General features: G+C 42.0%; 1 protein-coding gene across 1 annotated transcript in view; it reads right to left on the minus strand.

Annotated features, from left to right (window-relative positions):
* PNSB1 (NDH-dependent cyclic electron flow 1) overlaps window positions 1-13,130 on the minus strand; it is a 49,183-nt gene extending 36,053 nt beyond the window's left edge. The window contains exons 1-4 of the mRNA XM_086515830.1: window positions 12,284-13,130; window positions 11,721-11,911; window positions 10,543-10,800; window positions 10,151-10,253 (exon numbers count right to left, since the gene is read on the minus strand). Of these exons, the coding sequence (XP_086371956.1) occupies window positions 10,151-10,253; window positions 10,543-10,800; window positions 11,721-11,911; window positions 12,284-13,063 (1,332 nt within the window). The 5' untranslated portion in view covers window positions 13,064-13,130. The remainder of the gene's footprint in view (window positions 1-10,150; window positions 10,254-10,542; window positions 10,801-11,720; window positions 11,912-12,283) is intronic.
* Between the last annotated feature and the right edge of the window lie 8,777 nt (window positions 13,131-21,907).

Here is a 21,907-nt window from a genome sequence, read left to right on the forward strand (position 1 = left end):
TAAGGTGGCCGGTTCGGTGGTGTGCTTCCAGGTATCAGATCAATGGTATGATCTTCAGGACGAGCGGGTGGTAACTCGCCTGGCAGGCCCTCATGAGTGTGGAGAAAATCTTGGCATTCTTTATCAAGTTCAGACATATTTGTCCTATCCTCATCACTCAACTCTTTCAAAAAGATCGAGTAAACAAGCAAACTGGATTTCATTAATTTAGAAATGGCCGAAGCCAATACAATAGGGACAGACTCGCCCTTAAGTTTTACATTGAGTACAATGGTTCTGCCCTTCTCTGTGGTCAAAATTGCTTTCCTTGCTTGATAGTCGTTCTTGTGGTACCAAGGAATTCCCAAGAGGACATCACAACCTTCCAAAGGCATTATGTAAAAGTCCTCATGCCTCAAATACCCCTGACAATGCAACCGAAGTTTGCCATGACAGGTGTAATGGCTACGTCCCTGTCGGGTGCCGCTAGAACTGCCTCTGCAAGTGGTCCCATCCGATCGAGAGTGATCTCGAGCCATGCCACCAATTCTAGTGAAATGAAGTTGGCCTTGGTTCCTCCATCAAAGAAGATCAGGGCTTCTTGGTCTTTCACTTTGCCCCAAGCTCGGCAAAGTTTTGTACTCTCATCCATCGTGCTGGGATCAGTACCCACGCAATCTGGACCAATCCTGTTTTCATCTTGCCTTTTCTTCCACGGTCCTCAGCTGCTCTCGAACTCTCAGGCCTTTCGTCGTCCTTGTCATTCTGTCCTTTCTGTGCCTTTTTAGGGCACTTTGCGGAGATATGCCCAGTTTCCTCGCATCCAAAGCACTTCCCCTCCTTGATGTAGAGAGCTCTCTCTTGAGGAGTGAGTTTGGCTCGTGCATTCTTTTCTGGGTTGTTCTTCCTCTTTCTACTTTCATTTGTGAAGTCTGTTCGGCCCTTTGCGTCATGATTTTATCTGTGGGGTAGGTCAAACTGGCTGAATGAATGGCAAAACCCCGTATCACATGACTGGTCAACTCCTGAATGGAAGCTGACTTTTGTTCTAAGCAATGATCTCGGATCTCTGTAAGAAGACCAAGGTAAACCGTTCAACCTGTTCCTTGAACGAGATCTTCTTAAATGAAGAGGTGGGTAGAAAAGAGCTCCAGAATCTCTCGCAATAAGCGTCCACTATATCCTTCTTTGTCATCCGAAGGTGGTTCCAAGCAGTTCGTATGTCGCGTTCATACTCTTTAGTCAACCATGAAGAAATAAAAAGCCTTTTGAATTTCAGCCTTTTAATTGGCGCTATCTTGTTTAATAGAAGCATGGACCACCAAGTTCGAGCATTCCCCTTAAAGTAAGAGGCAGCCCTCCGAATCTTAAGAGTGCTATGAGTAACGTCCTCTTGAGAAAGCTATGTCAAACTGCTGTATAAAAGACAAAGCCTTCGAAGCATCTCTATAACCAGAAAATGTGTCAAATTTAATTGACTGTCCACCTTGCTTAAACTCTCCGACTTTCTTGCTTTTATCTCGCAGAAAAATTCTTCTTTGCGTAAAAGCTGCTATCATCAGAATCCAAACTATCTAAAGACGCTCGAGTCAGATGAGCTAGAAGAACTCTCAGAAGAAGAAGAAGAACTAGGTACTCCTTCAAGTTGAACACGCTTCTTCTGCTTCCTTGCCAATTCAAAAGTAGACTGACGACCCAAATAACCCGGGAAGTCAGTGCCTTTCTTCTGATCTTTGTCGTGCTTTTTAGCTTTGCTCTGCGCGTCAAAAAGCTGAGCAATTCGTGCATCAACCACCTCTTCTAATTCTTGCTCTGTGTACATCCTGGGAGTAGGAGGTTTCTTGAGAGCCGTTTTGACGGGTGGTTTTGTGGTCTGCCGCCACTGTGTGTGCACCTCATCGAAAGAGGTCTCGCTCATATATTTTGCAAATTTTGGGTCCTTCGCAAAATTCAGCATCATCTTTGTTGCATCGCCGATCAATCGTCGACGCTCCATCTCTTCGAGCTCCCCCTGAGCCGGCCGAGGCGGGCCATACTCCTCGCGTGAATCTTCGTTGTGATCTCTTCCCGCATCTCCGGATGCAAAGGAAGTCGACTGATCTCTGCCTGAAGCCATAAGTGCCGCATAAAAAGGATCGAATTTCCCGTAGAAGAGAAATCGGCCGTGCTCTGATACCACTTTAATAAACTTGGGACACTCCAAGTCGAGAATCTACCACGACACCACAAATAATCACCTTAAAACAATTCACAGTTCACAATTGATTCGACACTGGCCCAGTGGAGTTCCGTGCTAGAGATATTGGCCCCAAAGACTGGTGCCCCTTTCAGTATTTCTTTTTGTATTAATCTGCAACTCAAAGTACAAGCGAGTAGCCAGGAGCTCACTCTCAGACTCTGTGTCCAGATGCTCTGAGAAGTGAGTGGCCAAGCCACAAATTTATAGATCTTACAAGGGATGCCAAAAGCAGAGCCCAAAAGCTGTCCCAAAAGCTTCAAGTTAAAAGCCCTCATAAAAATAAAGCAAAGGCTCTTTCTCTCTCTTTCTCTTATGCCTTAGTACAAAAAAATAAAGCAACCCTAAAATTGCGTGAGATTTTTAGCCTTTGCGTAACCAAAAGCTGCTAGCTTTTAACGTAGGATTCTGCCGCACAATTGCTGCCACGTCATTAGGCACGCTTTCCGTGAATTGCGCCGCATTCTGCGGAGCTATCCGTACAGCAAGCCACGTCAGCCATTCGGTACAGAAGGTGGGGGGTGGGGGAGTTCTACCAAGAGAGAATGTGTGTGTGGCAGCCAGCAGTCACCAACTGGGCAGCCACGTCACCAGTTTGTGACAGAAATCCGTACAACCAGGCCACATCAGCACCAGCATAAAACGCGGAAAATCAGTACAACTGCCACGTTAGCCAGTCAGCGCTTTTTCTGGGATTCCGTACGCACTACCACGTCAGCCGCATGTGAATGCAAAGAAGAGTGAGTTCTTTCTCACTAAGATACACTATCTCGACCATATAGTCTCACACAACCAAGTGAGTATGGATCCCGCAAAGATCCGGGTCGTACAAGATTGGCCAACTCCCACTTTGGTACATGATGTACGTAGCTTCTTGGGATTGTGTTCCTACTATCGGAGGTTTATCAGAGGCTTTGCTCAAATAGCAGGACCACTCCATGACCTAACAAAGAAGAAGATCCCTTTCAAATGGGGATCAAGACAACAAGGTGCCTTTGATAGGTTAAAGTGTCTATTAAGCCATGGACCTATTTTGATAGTGCCAAACTTAAGGAAATCACTCAAAGTTCACTGCGATGCTTCAGGTGATTGCATCGATGCAGTGCTTAACCAAGAAGCTCATGCAGTAGCTTGTGAAAGTAGACGACTTAAGGATGCAGAATTGCATGCCTCGATCTACGAGAAGGAACTTATGGTTGTGATTCACGCCTTGTCTACCTGGAAGCATTATCTTCTAGGAGCGGATTTTGTGATCAAAACGGATCATCAGAGTTTGTGGTATTTTCTTACGCAACGGAAATTGTCTGAGAAGCAAATGAGATGGGCCAACTTTTTGTCCATCTTTCACTTCTAGATCCTTCATACGGCTGGGAGTAAGAATGTGGATGCAGATGCATTGTCTAGACGGCCTAGGGTGAATGCAGTTACTTCTGTATATCACCAAGAATTGGAATCACTTCCAGAGTCGTATCCAAACAACTCAGACTTCTCCTTCATTTGGAGCCAGCTACAAATCGGAGAAAATGAATATCCCTATTCTATTCGAGATGGTTACCTCTATCACCACCAAGCAATTTGTGTGGCAAAACCATTAAGAAAGAAAACAAGGAAGAAGCACATGCTTCACCTTATGCGGGTCATTGGGGAATTCTCCCTACGACTTTAGCATTGGAAAGATATTTCTATGGCCAAGCCTTAGAGCAGACATTGATCAATATGTCAAGGAATGTTTGGTTTGCCGAAAAGTAAAGTATGATCGGCATAAGACGCTTGGGTTACTTCAACCTCTACCTATGCCTGATCAACCTAGGGAGAGTATTGCCATTGTCACAAACTGTGACGTGGCTGCCCAGTACACATACACTCTCTGCCCTGTGGGAAACCCTAAATGCTGACGTGGCTGGCTGTACCGGAAATGGCGGAGGACTTGCCACGTGGACAGCCATACGGATGTCCGCAAATCGCGGCGCTTTTGGCAGGCATACCTGCGGCAGCTTTTGGGCATAGCTTTTTGCGTTGCTTTGTTCTACGCAATTGCTGAGAGAGAGAAAGAAAGAAAGAAAGAAAGATTTTTAACGTCTATGTCAGGCCGAAATCGGCCTATGAGACAAAACAGATGTACATGGTGTGTATGTCATCCGTCTATCGGAAAGACAAATGAAACAAAACTGATACAAAACTGAACTGAATGTAGGTAGTGGAGTATCTGAGGAGGGATGGAGCTCTATCTCTCTAGGGGTATATGCATGTCTATATGCTCAAGGTAGTACAATCATGAGAATGCATCAAGCTATCTAGCTCCATCCTGTACTAATGGGGGGATGTAAGATGTGGTACATGGGCGGGGCTGGTGCCAAGGCTCCCCGGATGAAAGCTGTCGGGTCGGCCCTCATCTGAGCTACTCGCTCCTCAGTGGCACGGCGCTCCCGGGTTCGGATCTCCCGAGAGAGAGAGAGAGAGAGAGAGAGAGAGAGAGAGAGAGAGAGAGAACCCTTTTTGCTTTATTTTAGGCAAGGGTTCAGAGAGAGAGGAAAAGCCTCTTTTGCTTTATTTTCAAAGCTTTTAATTTTCAGCTTTTGGGACAGCTTTTGAAGCTTTTGGGGGCTCTGCTTTTAGCATCCCTTTGTAACCTTTAAATACGTGGGTTGGCCTCTCACAACTCGGAGCATCTGGACGCAGAGTCTAAGTGTGAGCGCCTGCCCGCACTCTTGTACTTTGAACACAGATTAATACAAAAAGAAATACCGAAGGGGGCGCCAGTCTTTGGGGCCAATATCTCTACGCACGGAACTCCGTCGGGCCAGTGTCGAATCGATTGTGAATTGTGAACTGTTTTGAAGTGATCTTTTGTGGTGTCGTGGTAGATTCTCAACTTGGAGTGTCCAAGTCTGTTTCAGCCATGGATTTCATTATGGACCTCCCAAAGACTCAGACTGGAAATGATGCGATTTGGACCATTGTGGACGGATTTAGCAAGCAAGCTCACTTTATTCCAGTCAAGAAAACGATCAAAGTGGATCATATGGCTAGGATTTTTCTAGCACACATCTTTAAGCATCATGGGATGCCCAAGTCTACTGTGAGTGATTGAGATCCTCGCATGACAGGAAACTTTTGACGTGCCTTGTTTGATAACCTTGGCACGAAGTTGAATTTTTCTTCTGCATATCATCCTCACACGGCTGGGCAACGTGAGATCGTTAATTCCACAGTATTGGATATGCTCAAATCTTATGTGTCAGAGAGACAGTCTGACTAGGAGAAGTATTTGCCCCTTGTCGAGTACGCGTATAACAATACCATACATTCGTCTACGCGGAAAGCACCTTTTGAGACTCTTTATGGTAAGCCTTTGCTTCCACCGATCCTTGTCACTAAGGATAAGATTTTTGCAGCAGATGAGTTTGTCCGAGATTTGGGCACGGCCTATGGGCAAGTTAAGAGAGCAATTTTGCGCTCTAAGAAAAAACATAAGAAAGCTGCAGACAAGCACAGAAGGAATCTGGACGTAACAGTCGATCAATTAGTTTTACTCAAGTTGAGAAGGCAAGACTAAAGAAACAGGCGACACATAAAGGGAAGGTATTATCATGGGCCGTTTAAGATAATTGACCAAGTGAATGATGTGACGTTCCGATTACATGGAAGATCCACAATGCTTTCCATGTTAGTTTACTCCGGCCATAGGTGGGACCGCCTCCAAGTCAGCCTATTGTTGAGGAGCCTCCTGAGGTTGAAGAAACAGAAGAAATACTCCAATCAGAGCAGATCATTCATCATTAGGAGCAGCCACTCAAGTCTAGAAAGATTACACGGAAGTTTTTGGTAAAGTTTAAGAATTATTCTACTCTAGACGCTCAATGGATGAGGGAGCAAGAATTAGCATCTTATCCCGAGAATCTACAAGGATAAGTACAAGCACTACAGTTGAGGACAACTGTTTAGAAGCCAGAGGGATGTTGCTAAATGGACTAATTTCTTATTTTTCCCGAGTGATTTCTTTCTATTGAAATTAGGATATTTCAATGTATGCACTTGAACCGTAAGGTTAGGAATTGTAGATCTACATGAATTATTAAAATCCATCAGGAACGGACAACTTTGATGTGTCATATGATGGGTGACATTAAACATCGGGAAGGGGTTGTATCGTTACTTCGGTAGGAGAGACCGGGAAACGGATATTCCTGATGCGTCACGTGATGGGGTGACGGGAGCATCGGAAAGGGAATACTTTGTTGGTCTGGCAGGAAACCCGAACTGGAAAAAGGAATATGCGTAAAGACGCAAGCACAAGAATAAAGATAGGTTCTGAGAAGCTTTTCCTAAAAAGCGAAATATTTTTAAGTGTTTTCCGAGAAGAGCAGATGCTCTCCACCGAGAACTCTATGTTTGCATTGCATTTGTGCCTGAAAACTGCATCCGGGGATGCCTAGAATGTGATTGCATCGCATAAATTTTCAGCTCATTGAGTTTTATGGAGTTTTGTCCAGTTTCACATTTCAAAAAAATAAAAGTGGCCGGCCGCCCACTTAATAAGTGGGCAACCCACTTAAATAAAAGCATGAATTATTAAAACAACCAGTGCTGGCTGAAAACGTACGATCTCTCTCTTTCCCAGCGTCACCAAAAACAGCCTGTAGTCTCCACCTCCTTCTAGCGCTACTGTTGCCCTATCCCAGTCGGCTCCGCACCAGCTAATCCTGCCAGTGCGAGAGCCTATAATAGCAAGCCGCTCTCTCTCTCAGCCACACAGAGATCCCAGCGCTAGCAGCAAGGAGAATTACCAACGAAGAATCTGCAAGTGATCAAGAGGTGCCAGTACACGGAGATTGCTTTCGCATACCCGAAGCAACAGGTATCAATCGTAAATTCATGATTCGCATTCTTGTTTCGTGTTTGTGCTTGTGCAGGTACTCCATCACGGAGAAGGAGCAAAGAGGCTTCGGCCTATACTCAGAGATTCCGGGAACGGAATCAGGAATGGTCTGTAGAGCTTCACTCTCTGGGAACAAACAGAAACACATTTGAGAGCTCGTCTCTCGGAAAATTCCCACACGGGAAGAAAATTGACCATCGAGTTGAAAGATCTAGAACGGAGGGGTCACTCCGGTTCTTGTGCAAGTAAAAAGATTCTCCCTAATAAAGATTCTCTTTAAGGGGGGGACCAGCCCATCCTCTAGTCCCAAATACTGTGTCCATCTTCTCCTTCGACTCTTTTAGTTGAAAGATTGTTTATTATCAGCTTGTTGATTATTCATGTGCGCTCCCGTTTGTGACACAAATACTGGGCATCTGCTTGGCACAACCATCAACCTACTGTTGATGTTGCATCTCCATTTGTTCATGCTCCGTAGGCCGTGGGGCCCGTATTCTTCTTCCGATTGCGTACTTTCACCCAATCCGGAATTTTTGGGTGGGTTCGTCTCATTCTTGCGGGATTCGTCACTTGAATCCATGTGTGTCGTGGTAAAAACGATCAGATTTCCCAATGGAAGAAAAATCGGTTGTGCTCTGATACCACTGTTACAGACTTGGACACCCCAAGAAGGAAATCTGGCACGACACACGAAAGAATCACTTAAAACACTTCAGCTTCATCACAAGACTCGACACGGCTCGGCGTAGTTCCGTGCCAAGAGGTATTGGCCCCAAAGTTTGGCGCCCCTTTCGGTATTTATTTTTATATTAAAGCTTGAGCAAAGTACAACAAAGTTCGAGGGTCCTCTCTGGTCAGTTGCTCTTCAGCAAACTAAGAGAAGAAGTGGCCCTGGGTTCATATTTAAAGGCCCCAACTGCTTCAAACTCAAAACAGTTACATGAAAAGCTGCAAATCAAAAGCTTCAGGTCCCCAAAAAGCTGTCAGCATGGATCACAGAATTCCGTCTGTCCGTACGATTCTACCACATCATCAGTTTGTGACACAGAGAGGGATAAGAAGAAGAAGAAGAGAATTTTAACGTCGTAGGAAACTATCCCAAAAGACCTTAAAGATCCATCCGACTAGGAGTTGAGCTCAAGACCTGTTATTCAAGAGGGAAATGGCATAACCAATCTACCACACTTGGGTGATAGAAAGGTTATACCATTTTCCTCTTCTTATTACCGCGCACACACACCCGAGAAGAAGAGAATTTTGACGTAAGATCTATCCGACGAGGAGAGTTGAACTCAAGACCTGTTATTCAAGAGGGAAATGGCATAACCAATCTACCACACTTGGGTGATAGAAAGGTTGTACCATTTTCCTCTTCTTAGTAGCACACACACACACACACACCCGAGAAGAAGAGAATTTTAACATCGTAGGAAACTATCCCAAGAGACCTTAAAGATCTTCCAACGAGGAGAGAGAGAGAGAGAGAGAGAGAGAGAGAGAGAGAGAGAGAGGACACACTGATGGGGTCCGAACCAACCCTCTCAACCTACCCTATTACCAGAGCAATATTTATTATCATACATTCAACACAAACGAGATACCTCAATGGAAGACTTGACTCTTAAGTGCAATACCACCGTAACAACTCTTCATAATGAAGCACCTCCAAGGCTCACTTGCTGCACCCATGAGATCCGGCCCAACATGGGATGCAGATGGCCACCAAGAGAGGTCTAGGGTTGCTTTGAATTTTTCACACCCGAAGAAAGGATTCAAGGACTGAATACTAGCTGCAAAAATGCAGACCTGCGACGCTTAAGACGCAGCAGATCTGCAAAGGAAATAGCTACACCTGATGATGATGGATAGGGCAGCAGGGGGCGCCTCCAATAGAACCGAAGGATGGGCTGATCGGAGGTATGAAAGGCTGCCAGAAGTTGGGCACTGGAGGCTGAAATTGCTGCAGCAAATGGGGGCCAATGATCTGGAGAAAATGCGAGGGAGGAAAATATCGCTGTGGCTGAAAAATGCTCCAGAGAGGGAGCTGAATGAGGGCAATAGCAATCTGCAAATGATGGCTGAGATGAGTTGCACCACAAGTCACCACATCCTCTGTGTGAGAGCCAGACCTCAAATTCCGTAGGTAATGGGCGGATCACCATATGAAAAAAACTTCTTGACAAGTGCCCAACGGTTTAGTTTCATACACTAATCTTGAGCTTCACGAGAGCAAGACCTCGAACTGTCCCTAATCCTCAAGAAGCATGTCAATAGACTTTTTCTTCAAATTTGCACAAATGTGCACGTGTGCCCACACATAGTTTTACGATATTGTGAGGCCCATATCTCACAACCTAGTGATGCGATTGCCTTGGGAACCAGAGCGACATGTTGCAATTATCCTCGGCAAGACACTAGTGTTACCGGATGCCCACAAAGTACCACGACACCCGTCAAACATATGTACAAACCATTTATGCAAAGGTTTCAACTGACGAAAACCTAATCTAACCAAATTGTCTTAACAGGCTCACAAAATTTGCCAAACTAGACCCTCTAGGCTCTGTACACTGTTTGGCTTTGGAAGTAGGTTTTGTATGTCCACATGGCACTCGGAACCAGTGAGCACATGACAGAACATGAAACCTTTTGGTGATGACATATCTCCAATGGCTTTATAGGCAAGCGTTCTATTGTTACGCTTATAGCTATATAGCATATGCATGAAAACCTTTTGCTAGCTATGTTGATGAGAGTTCTCAACAAAAATCTTGACCATTTAAATGTCAACTTTGAAAGCTTTCCCTTTAGAAGGTCATCTTATTGCTAGACCCTAAAAAGAAGCTACAGGGTAGCCCGTCAAATATGACGATATAAAATCATGACATCCGTTTCCTTGTCATTTCCTACTCGTTGTTGCCAATTCCTAACTTTCCTTTTCCCATTTTTTGTACCTATGCACGGGCTCCATATGTGTGCTTCAAGTCACAAAATAAGAGAAAAAAATCCCAAATTGATAATACTCTTTTAAAAAGTCTGAGAAATATAAAACTTACTTGCCCAGGTGTCGTTATGCTAAGTATTTTAGCTTGTTCACCAAGTACTTTTTCCACATGCAATATGTCAAGGGGCATTGGCACAGCAATCACCCACGGTATGCTGCAAAGATTAAAGCAAATTATCGCATTAAAATACACACACTGATGACAGTTCTCAGCCCGCTACCAATCATCATTGAACAATAAGAGAGCTTAAATGCTGACACTTGAAAGAAATCAAATGATCTTGAAATCCAGAAAACTGAAGCGTGAAAACTCATACAATGGGCTAGAGGTCCATAACCCCATGATTGATGTGTGCCTGTTTCTGATTTGATAAATGAAGAGATTGATGAAAAGACATGCCGACTTCATCGCTAAAATAAAAAAGCCGTATCACAATGAGTAACCTGGCTGCTTGGGCTATTTCAGCCCATGCTTTGATTGGAAGAAGACTATCAGGATCTCCTAGCGATTGCATTGACGCCTTAGATATTGACTCTATTCCATGAAAGACCAGAAATTCACCCTCACGTAAGTTTTGCTCCATGTATTTTTCCTGGACAAAATTTCTCAGCCTCTTTGAGACTCCAACCGCCAAGGGTTTCACATTCATCTCCGGTACCATGGACTGGGGGTTCTTTAGCACCTCTATAAGTTCAGCATACCTGCCAGGTTACACAACAGACATACATGGGTCTCTCAGCAAGTTTATGAAGCACACAATGCAATTATAAAATAATAGGTCAGAGGTCACAAGCAATCCATGTCGTCAATGCATAAAGATGATTGGAAAATGCAAACAATAAACATGCATGTGCATGTGTGTGCCATGGTAACACGAAATAAGAAGCATTGTCACTTAAAATTATTGACCAAGCTTAACAAAATTAAGTTCATGGGTTTTCCTATCTTCATACTACATAGAATGAATGTTCCCGATTCGAAAATACTACATGCATGCTGTAGTTAATTGATTAAACACACCCAAAGAAAGAAATGTAAACTGCCACAAAAAGAGGAGGGGTGTGTGTGTGGAGGGGGGGGGGGGGGGGGGGGGGGGGGGTTTGTTGTGAGAACCCATTCTCTACCAAGGTCCTGTGAGGTGGAAACTACGTCTTTTCACCTATGCCTTGCCCATCCTGCTCCATAAACACATGCAATGGAAGAATTTGGTTTGTAAAAATTTATGATTTTACACATTAATTAATAGAACTGTTGTGTTATGCAATATTTAAAAATTAAGACAATCGATCAAAACGTGTACTGTAAACTTCATCATTCTACTGCTGTTCCACGTGCATCCAGCATGGTAAGGACATTTTTGAGATTTACATTGTTTATATTGTGAACCTTCTTCTTCTTGATTTTGTGAGCCTCAATAAGATAGTTGCCTGTGTGACAATATACATTATAAAGGTTGACAATAAACCCTCATGCATCTCTGCCGCTCTCATCACCATTGCTTATACAAGTTTAGTTTCACGTATGTGCTCCAGTTCCATGTGACTGGTGTGCAAGTATGTGTGCCCATTCCTGCTAGTACACTAAGAAAAAAATAACAGAAACATATGCATTTGGAACTTACATGTGGTAACCCCCCTCTGCCAAATTCAAGCTAGGAGCTTCAGCCCAGTCTGTGAGAAAGATTCCTGCTCCAGCTGCATTCACATCTGGATAGACATATGCAATCTTGTCTCGAGCACTAGTTATCCACAATGAGGCAGCATGTCCAAACCCACTAAGCTTTGTGGAAACCAGCAGTTCATAATCTTCATTCTGCAACAAGTTGTGTATACAAAGGAGCAAAGTCATGACTCATAACTCATGGCCCAGGATTTGCATTGTTTTTTCACAACTTTGCTAGCATTATTTGTCTTTTAGTTGTGACACTGACACCCTTAATAGGAGCCAATCTATGCATGAAGATTGTTTTAACAGTCGTGATCAGCCTGTGTTTACAGAGAACGCAAGACACCTGCGTTGTAGAGCAAATTTATATTATATAAATGTGCACGAACAATATACCATACATTTGTCATAGGTTGCTTGCTACATTCTTCCCATCTTCATGATTGACAAAAAAGGACACAGAACCACTCGCTTTGATGTGTAGAGACTTTGAGGGGAGTAAAATGTACCTCGACTGACCTTAATTTTGCCAATAATTTCCAGATTCTCAGCAGGGTCCGGTCTACCATAAACATCATGCACCCATGCGCGCTTTACGTTCTTGTTGATTTCATAGGTTTGCTTGCCTCGGGGGGACGCAATCATATCGATTTCAACCCCTGGATATCTCTCTTTAAGCATCTGAATTACAGGAAAAAACAGAAGGTTCTCATAGACGCCACCGGCAACGATGCAGCAGCATTTGCGGACATCTCCTCTTGCAAGAAGGGGAAGGGATGCCATCTCCACATTATATTGCTTAGGAAAATCAAGAAATCCATATTCGCTGTTGGGATCCACGGGAAAACTTAGGGGCTCTGGGTCTTGAAGACCCTCTTCAGCAAATTCTGCACCGGCAAAAAACCCGGGTAAATCCCCGAAGTTAAAAGGATCAAGCCACGCTTTCTTCCTGTTGCGATAGTAAACCATAACATTACGTTGCTCAGACCCAGAAGACCCGCTATCACTACACAGAGATGAGCACCCACTTCCAGCATTTTGCCCAAAGCCGTGCATTTCTTCATTGAGTCTGAGAGAGGGGTCTTGTCCGAAAGGGTCCCTTCTCTCTCTGTGCTCCTTCTTTGCATGGCAGACAGTACCTAAACCTCTTCCAAGGACGAATTTCTCCTCTCTGTGAGGGTAAGTATCCAGCGAAGGAGCTAACCTGGACGGTTTCTGCAGATTGTCCTCTCGTAAGCGAGGCCTAGCTGAGCAACTCTCGTGAGGATGATAGGCAACAGGAAGATGTAGAGCGGCCATATTTGAGAGCACCACCTCGACCAAGCTAGTCAAGTGGTTCTTGCATTTTGCTGTTTTGAACGAGGAGAGATAAGGCACTTATGGCCTTTCAGCACACGCACACATGAACGGCTGGTTGAAAATGCAATTTCCCGGTTGAAAACGAAATATCTCAGCCATAATTTTGCCAAACCTTAATTTCAAGGCCAAAATTTGGCCGGGTTCACCAAACGATAGGAAGGGTTCAGACAGTGCATTGGAAATTCAGAGTTCATGAGCCTCGTCTTCCACCCCTAGGTCACACAGAGCGTTGGTAGGTCTCCGAAATCGCAGCCATTGCGATCTGTGATTGGCTTGGAAAGCTACCTTGAGCCTCGCTCTAGCACAAAAAGATAGCTCTGTTTTGTCTTCCTCAGTGCAGTAGCCAGCTCTTTCTAGGGGGGTTTTAAAAGCAGGTCAGAAAGAAGCTCGCTTTCTGACTATCCAATCCTTCTACGCCACCTTGTATAGCCTTTGCCTTCCTCCGCCCCATCTGAACCGGGCCATAGTCATCCACGCAGAGCCTTCTCCACCTGTTGTTCACACAACCTGGAGGCAGCAACACATGGTATGAGTGTAAATGTGTTCATGTAAGTTTCTACTTTCCGAGTAATCCATATTTGCTCATCTCTTTTGTGAAAGTTTATCTTCGTCTTTGTTTCATAGGTGCTTGTCTCTATTTTGTGCATGTTTATTATCTAATATGTCTCCTTGGTACATGCTAGCAAGTGTTGAACTGCATCTTCCATAAAGAAAACATCTCGAATAGTCAAGATATGCTTCGTTTGTGGATGATACAACCTATGATTTTTGTTTTCTAGATTGTAACATACAAATACATGTCACAGCCTTAACATCCTAATTTTTTGTTTTGTTGCTCAAGAGTAAAGCATAAGCCAAGCAACCAAATGCATGTAAATGACCAATGGATGTCTTCTTGCCCTGCCAAGACTCATAAGGAGTGATAGATTGCAACACTTTAGTGGGACCCCTATTTTGCACATACACAACACACATGACAACCTCAAGCCAAAATGCATGTGGTAAAGTTGGATCTTGACTATACATCGTGCCATTTCTATAAGTGACATGTTTTTCCTCTTTGCAGTGCCATTTTTTTGGTGAGGAATGCTACACCATACATCAGTTTTTAACCCCACAACTAGCTAGAAATCCATTGAACTCATAAGGCATGTGCTCCCCTCTTTGATCAAAACGAAGGGTGTCCACAGTACAACCACATACATTTTCATCCATAAGCAGAATTGCTTGAAACACATAAATACTTCGGACTTTTCCTTAAGTGTGTACACCCATGCATGCTTGAAGTAATTATCAATGAAAGTCACAAAGTACAAATGATTCCCAAAGAAGGGGTGTAGATCGAACCACAAACATCATTGTGTATAAGCTGCAATTTATGAGTAGCCCGCACCAAACCATTCTTTTAAAACTTAGAACGATTCATTTTTGCCCAAAATATAGCCTTCACAAATATGTTTCAATGGGGCCTCAAGAGGGGGCAACAAAGCAACCAAATCAAATTTTTGCTACACAGTGAACTACCAAAATTCAAATGACCAAAACAAGCAAGCCAAAGTTGTTGCATATGAAATAGCCTTCCAAGCAGACATTGTGCATGCAAAAAATCTTCCACACATTTCTTGCAAGCATTGAGCTTATACATTCCATGGAACAAAGTAGCAAATTCCACAATATTATCACCAAAATTGAGATCATGCACAATACATCTATCATCCCCAAACTTCACTACAAGACCAAGTTTTGCAAGTGCACGTATAGACAAAAGGTTCTTCTTGATCCAGGTACATACAAAACATCCAAAAGCAGTAAGCACAATCTTTTCAATACCTTGAACTAAATAAGAGGCATATTTTGCACGTGTAACAATATTCCCATTAGGGATAGTCTCAAGAGAAGTGAACAAATCACAATGAGACGTAATGTGCTTAGTTTCTCCTATTGGCGAGGGTTAAGCCCAACTTGACGAGTATGAGCATATGGGAAAAGCCACTATTTTCTTGAAAGTTACTCTCTTTGCAAATATACCTAACATGCTACACTCAAGTAATTTTGCAACAACATAGAATACCACCAGACAAGACATGGCTCTTTTACTTATTTGCATTATTATATGAGTTGTGAAATCAATCGATTCTAGCATCATGTCTTGTACTTGCATTGAATGAAATTTCTATTGAGATGCTTTGTCATTAAGCTATACAACTATTCATATGAGCTCAGGTGCTTTGGAATAATGGAGAATAGTTTGTAAGTACTCTGCTACTCAAGCATCCCCCAATTTGGTGTCAAAGAGGTAGTAAATGTGTTGTCTTCTATGCCTTGCCTAGTTCATGGGTCACATGCACATAGATTCGCCAATTTAGATAGTGTGTATATGCTCATTTTGGTGTAGATTTGCCGATTTAGGCAACATTAATTAACAAGTACAAATCTACCAATTTAAGCAGCACGAGTGCATATTTTCCATTTTAGGCACACCAATAAACAACACATTCACTAGTTTAAACAATACCATTGCAGATTTTCCCATTTAGGCACATCTGATTGGTGTCAATTCGTCGATTTAGGCAACACCGACTACAAAATCATGCTGCAATGGCTGGCCACCATTGCCCCTAATATGACTTTGTTATTTGGATACACATATATAATGGAATTGATGTGGATTTGGATTTGAATTTGGTCTATGATGATTTCCTATCGATAGTGTTTATGGAATTGAGCTTGAAATTTATGAGAATTGATTATTCAAGGATGTTTGTGATCAATGATATCTTGATACATCAAGATATGACATATACTACTTATTCTCATGGTATGCAACAATAGAATATGCAATATATTGATGACGGCCGGCATAAGCTAATTCTTTTCTTTAAGTTTATAAGTTTTTATTTTTATACATCATATTTTTGACACATAATTTCAACCATTGTTGTTGACGAGTATGGTTTGCAGATTCTTAACTTAGCGACTGAGGACAATTGCTCTCTGATGGAAAGGTGTGTAATGGAAATGGATAAATATGTATTTACTATAGCTGACATGTGGCAAAATCTATGGAATATGCAAAAGGATAGCACATTTATGGACATCCCATTATTTAAGTGCTCTTTATGAGCTATGGTCGTTATTATGTCTAGGCGGACAGTCTGTATTCATTTTGAGCATTCAAGAAATCTATAAATGAATACATGCAAGAGGAAAATGCTCACTCTTGCACGGAGGGAGATTACACCCAGTGTTCGTGTTATTCTTCTCCCCTCTCTGCCTTCTTCTTTCTCCGTGCTTGTGTAGCACTCCGCTCTAGAAGGTGCACTCACACATGTGTTTATGCTTTGTCTTGCTCTCTATCTCTTTCAGATCACATATAGCTTCCACTATGTTCTCATACAATATGCCAGGTATGTAGATCTATTGTTTTATGGTTTGTAGCAAAAAAAAATGGTATTTTGTAGGCCCTTTGTGTTCTCGTCTGTCTCGCAGATTTGCCTCGTTTCTGCCTGCTTCATTTACTCTCCTTTCGTGTCGTGTACTTTGCTTGTGAGAATAGGGTGGATGAGAGGGGGGGCGTGCCATCGGCACACTCCCTTAAGGGATTTAATTGTCAAATCCTAAAAAGGGTGGCCTTGCTTTGGGCAATCGATGTATGAAAATATCAAGTTCTGAAGGGCCAATAATGGCTAGTAGCGAACCAGAGGAAAAAAACGTTCACCCTGCTCGTTATAGGCCACAAGAGCAACCACAATTGTGTCAAGATGGGTCCCTACCTTAGTGAAATCTGAACGAGCCTCATTACCAGCAACTCCACGTAGGTCAGCTTGTCTTCTCCCCCATGCCCAAGCAGTTGTGCCCGCAGCTTCATTTGTTGAAAGCCCCTAACTTAGCTTCTTCATGCACAGCTTTTATTTTCTAGTTTTATATCCACAGCTTGCTTGGCTCTAATACCACTCTGAGATTAGAGGAGTTTGAATGCATATTGTCCACCCATCCTTTGCCCTTTATAGGCACCCCCGAGCTACGCTCAGACTGACCCCTGGCCTCTGGCCCTTGGCCTGACAAATATGGAGGTTTTGTCCCATACAAGCGACCATATGGCAGTCCATCACAAATGTTTCCATCATTGCCTTACCTCTATCTTCCCACATGTGCATATAATTTGCTAGCATGAAATTTGTACCTTGCTATATTGGGCGGGTGTTTGCATAATTTTTGTCTCTTAAGGTTTGATTTGTTGGGTGTTGTAGTTATTGGGCTCTCACCTAAAATTTTGAGGGGAAAGGAGAGGAGCATGTTTTCTTGGGGATTGATCTTGGATACCAGTGAGGCACATTGGATATGTTGCTGGATAGTATACATGATTTTGAGTCTCGCCTCTACAAGCTAATTTTTGTTATTGTAGTTGCAATCACCTTATGGATGATTTGGAAGTCTACATGATTGCAATTTCTTTGTGGTTAACCTTCCACCTCTAGAAATACACTTAGTCGTATCTGGACTAAGTTAGTCAATGCTCTTCATAGTTAGTGGGATACTTCAACTGGGACATGAAGGGAAAAAAAAACCACTTCTGGAAAAAAATCTACAGGTTGCAAAGAAAGAGGGGTCCTTTAGTTCATGAAAATATGTATTTGAAAAGGGGTTATTTAAATTTTGCTCAAATGAACATGATAAGGAAGGTTTTCAAATAGTGAAAGCCTTGAGATAATGGTAGTGTTGTGTGTGAACACACCGATGGGGCACTTTTTTTCATCTTTAGGAGTTTCTCTCCCGGCTTGTATATATGCCATCTTTAGGGGAAGCCTTATCTTTGTATTGGCACACTCAAAAATATTACTTCTTGTGTTGTGTGCTTTTGACCTTCTACTTTATCTTCTCCATCTTTGTGTGCATTCCTATAATTATATTGGTATCAGAACAGCTTTGACATCTAGGGCAGCATCGCCAGCAACCCTTCAACGTACGTTCTCCAATCGAGGTGATTTTTGGTGAGAATTTACAAGGTGACATAACCTTTGAGAAGAATATTTGATCCTTAGGCTTGCCAAATTGTGCACCATGCTCATTTTGACCTACATTTCCACTATTAGTATTACTGTGCATGCAATTTCATCCTTTTTTGTAAGTTTTTGTCGATACAAATTTATGTAAAACATGCAATTAGTAGTTTGATGTGGGTTGTGGTATATAAAAGACGTTGGTTTTGTGCAATTTTTCTTCAATATAGGTAGTCCTTGCATCATGTGTAGTCACATTGACTATGCCTACAACAATGATGTTTTTTGTATGCTATCAACTAAGGAGAAACTAGATGGGGACAAATACTCACTTTGGGCATAAATAATGCAATATTTCCTTGTTGCAAGGGATTTTGAAACATGGTGCAAAGTTATGATGTAAGACCAAGTTTGGTGGATGATGGTGTAGGTTTTACCAGTTAAGCTACTAGATGCTAAGGACGTGTAGGTTTATGACTCCACACATTTGCTCAGCACGTACAAAAAAATTGGCACAAGATAGGCTAGCTACTTTGTATGTAGGTATGAATTTGATAAAATTTTCTTACATGTGTAAGGAGTTAGAGTCCAAGGGTTATGCATGAGGAGGATGATATGGATGTATTTCTTACGGTGATCAAAGATCTCAATCAGCAATTACTTTTGATTGGTGGGACTATTCCTAACAATACTATTATGCAGATAGTTCTTAATGCTTTGCAAAATTCTTATTAGATTTTTTCCATTTAGGCTTGTTACAGAGGGTAAAGATGATGTAAACTTTGATGGTCTTGTCTCTGTATTGCTACAAGAGGCCCAATCGAAAAAAAGGGGCTAAACAACATGCTGTTGAACAAGCATTTGTGGCTGCATAGCAAAAGAAGAACACCGTTGTTGCGACTTCTAATGCTTCTATAAGTAGAATGCCTATCCCAACATGTGTTTCTTTCTCAAACAACAATAGGTATGAGAAGTTTGCTAATAAAGGCAAAAAGAAGCTAAAATCTAATTACTATAAGGAAAATGATCATCTCAAAAAAGCAATGCCATAAGCTTAAGGCTTAAGAGACTTGAAAGAAAGAGGCAAATGTAACCATTGCAAATGCTTCTTTCAATGAAAATTTGGCAAACGTTGTGCATGATACGGAATGGGATTTTGAGTGCAATGTCATTATGGCCCAACTAATCATGATGTATGTATCATAGATGCTGTGGATCTTGTGTGGTACTTTGACAATGGTAATGTAGGAATTGTAAGGGGTGAGAAAATAAAAATATACAAATACTAGAATGAAATCCATTTATGAATCTCTTGAATTCCATACATGTGGGCCTCATATGTAGGCTTAAGAATTTACGTCTATTGGCTAGTGAAGTTGCAATTCCTTCCCCCATTAGACCAAATCATTATATGTTCAATCCTAGTTGGCTAGGGCTTTTCCCATATGCTCATACTTGTCAAGTTGGGCTTAACCCCAAAAAACGCCCCATTAAGCCGAACGAGTTCCAAACCTGAGGCAGTTTACAATGATTGATATAATGCTCATGGCTCATGGCTATCATGAGTACTACTGATACATCTAAGCATGGAAGACACTGATTCATCGTGATGGTTCTACATAGATTCATCACCATGGTTCACAAGGTGTTTTTTATCTCCTATACTAGATTCACAAGGTAGTCCTACAGTAGTACAAATTCATATCATTTATTTATCCGTTATGTTGTTGATGTCATGAAGTGGATCAAGTTTCATGATATCTTCATGCTTCGTCATCATTGGTTCTTCTTTGTCTTCGTCTTCATGGTCTTGTTCTTGATGTTTGTCTTTCCAATTGGTTGAGAGCACAAACTCCACAACTAATGATGACTTATCTTGTAGTGAGTGCAAAATGCCTTGATTGGCATGTCATACAAAGCGGGTAGAGCGATCATCATGCACGTGATTGTGATCACGTGAAAGGTCTTACCATTCATAGATACGGTAGTGTCTAGTTCTTGAAGACATTCAATTACAATATCAGCTCTATAGAAGAGACCATACATAGAAGAATGTCGTACAAGACGCGCAAGAGAGAGAAGAAGAAGATAGAATAAAGGGGAGTTTTTTGCGTTGCATTTTGTTTCCATGGAGCACTTTGGAAGAATGACCAAAAATGCCTGACAAATTGCAACCATGGAGTACCACCTACTGCCAATAGGAGCTAGGGAAGTTGTCATGGATTTGCACTTGAACCGACACAAACCTTTGAAGACAAAAATCTCCTCTTGATGTTTACACAGACATTGATTGTCTATGAGGGCATTGATTTCCCTTAGAAGAGAGCTTTCTTATCCAACTTAATCCATGGGAGCTTGTGACTGTAAGCAACCCATGGAGACAGAGCACTACAATGGAATGATGTTGAAACAGGGAAGGTTAAGATTGGTGACAACAGGGCATCCAAACAACCATGGATAAGGCGGGTTTTTTTCGCGCACATGTGAGGATACGACAATTGGCAGCAAGAAAGGCAACTTGATAGAAGCAAGGTGGAGCTATAAAGCCTTCAGCGCAACAGGGTTAATAATGAGTTGGAGCTGTACTATGGCAAGATGAGCAAAGAGGGCCATGGTTTGGAGGTGACGACAAGGGCTTTGCCAAAACCTTGGGGAATTTTGGGAAGACCTTGAAATCAAGAAGTTGAAGCACTTCTTGGGCTTGAACACACAGGTGCAAGGGAGGCACTATTGGAAAGAAATTGAGAGGCATACAATGAGCAGCTTGTGTAGTGGAAGCGAGGAATATGCTTAGGAAATGCTTGGCACTTTCCCTTCACCTTTGATCGTGTAGGTGTTACTTCACCACCATTACAAAAAGGAACTCGTGCCCCTTTGAAACTTTGGAAGGTAGAGAAAAGAAAGCTACCAATGAGGATAAGAGACTAAAGAGGGATAGTGCCCACACGACTCTGATACCAGCTATAGGAATTTTTGGGGTGAGAAAATAAAAATATAAAAATACTAGAATGAACTCCATTCATTGATCTCGTGAAAATTCCATACATGTGTGCCTCATATATAGGCTTAATAATTTGCATCTATAGTCTAGTGAAGTTGCACTTCCTTCCCATAGGACCAAATCATAATCAACACGTATAGTAAATTGGGGTATTTTTATATAAGAAGATATTTTAAGAGATGTTGTATAATATGGAGATCTCAAGCAAAACAAGTGAATGGAATTTGCACTAGGACAATGCATTATATATGATATTCAGGCCTAAAGAGAGGGGTGACCTATTAAAGAAAACTCAAACAGTGTTGCTAGATGTATATTAGTCGAATACATTGAGAAATTACGTACCTAGAGTTTCGTTGAAGAAATAGCTAGTAGTCAAACTAATAAGAAAATTATATAATTAGAATGTTGGTATTTCTATTAGTCTCTTAGAATAGGATCTTTGAGAGAGTAGCTAAATATTATAAATTATAGACTATTCTAAATGTTTGATTTGGCAAACAAAGAAGGACTTTATTCTAAATCCTATACAATGTCGCTAGTATATTATTACCTCAATTTTTGGATTGAAATTTGCAAAATAAAAGAAAATCAAAAGGAGGAGAGGACTTATCCGACTGATTTTCTCTAACAAAGTTTGTTGTTGATGGTGTCCATGTAGTAAGAAGGAAAGGTGAATATTTTGTGAGCTTCAATAAGTAAGGTCCGTCATGTGAATTACATCTGTCAGTGCCACACAAGAGGAAAAGAAAAAAGAGGCCTTTGGAGACTCATGGTTAGTAC

The sequence above is a fragment of the Adiantum capillus-veneris genome, chromosome 7, assembly GCF_014529385.1.
Source record: "Adiantum capillus-veneris isolate H3 chromosome 7, ASM1452938v2, whole genome shotgun sequence".
In the NCBI taxonomy this organism is placed as follows: Eukaryota; Viridiplantae; Streptophyta; class Polypodiopsida; order Polypodiales; family Pteridaceae; genus Adiantum; species Adiantum capillus-veneris.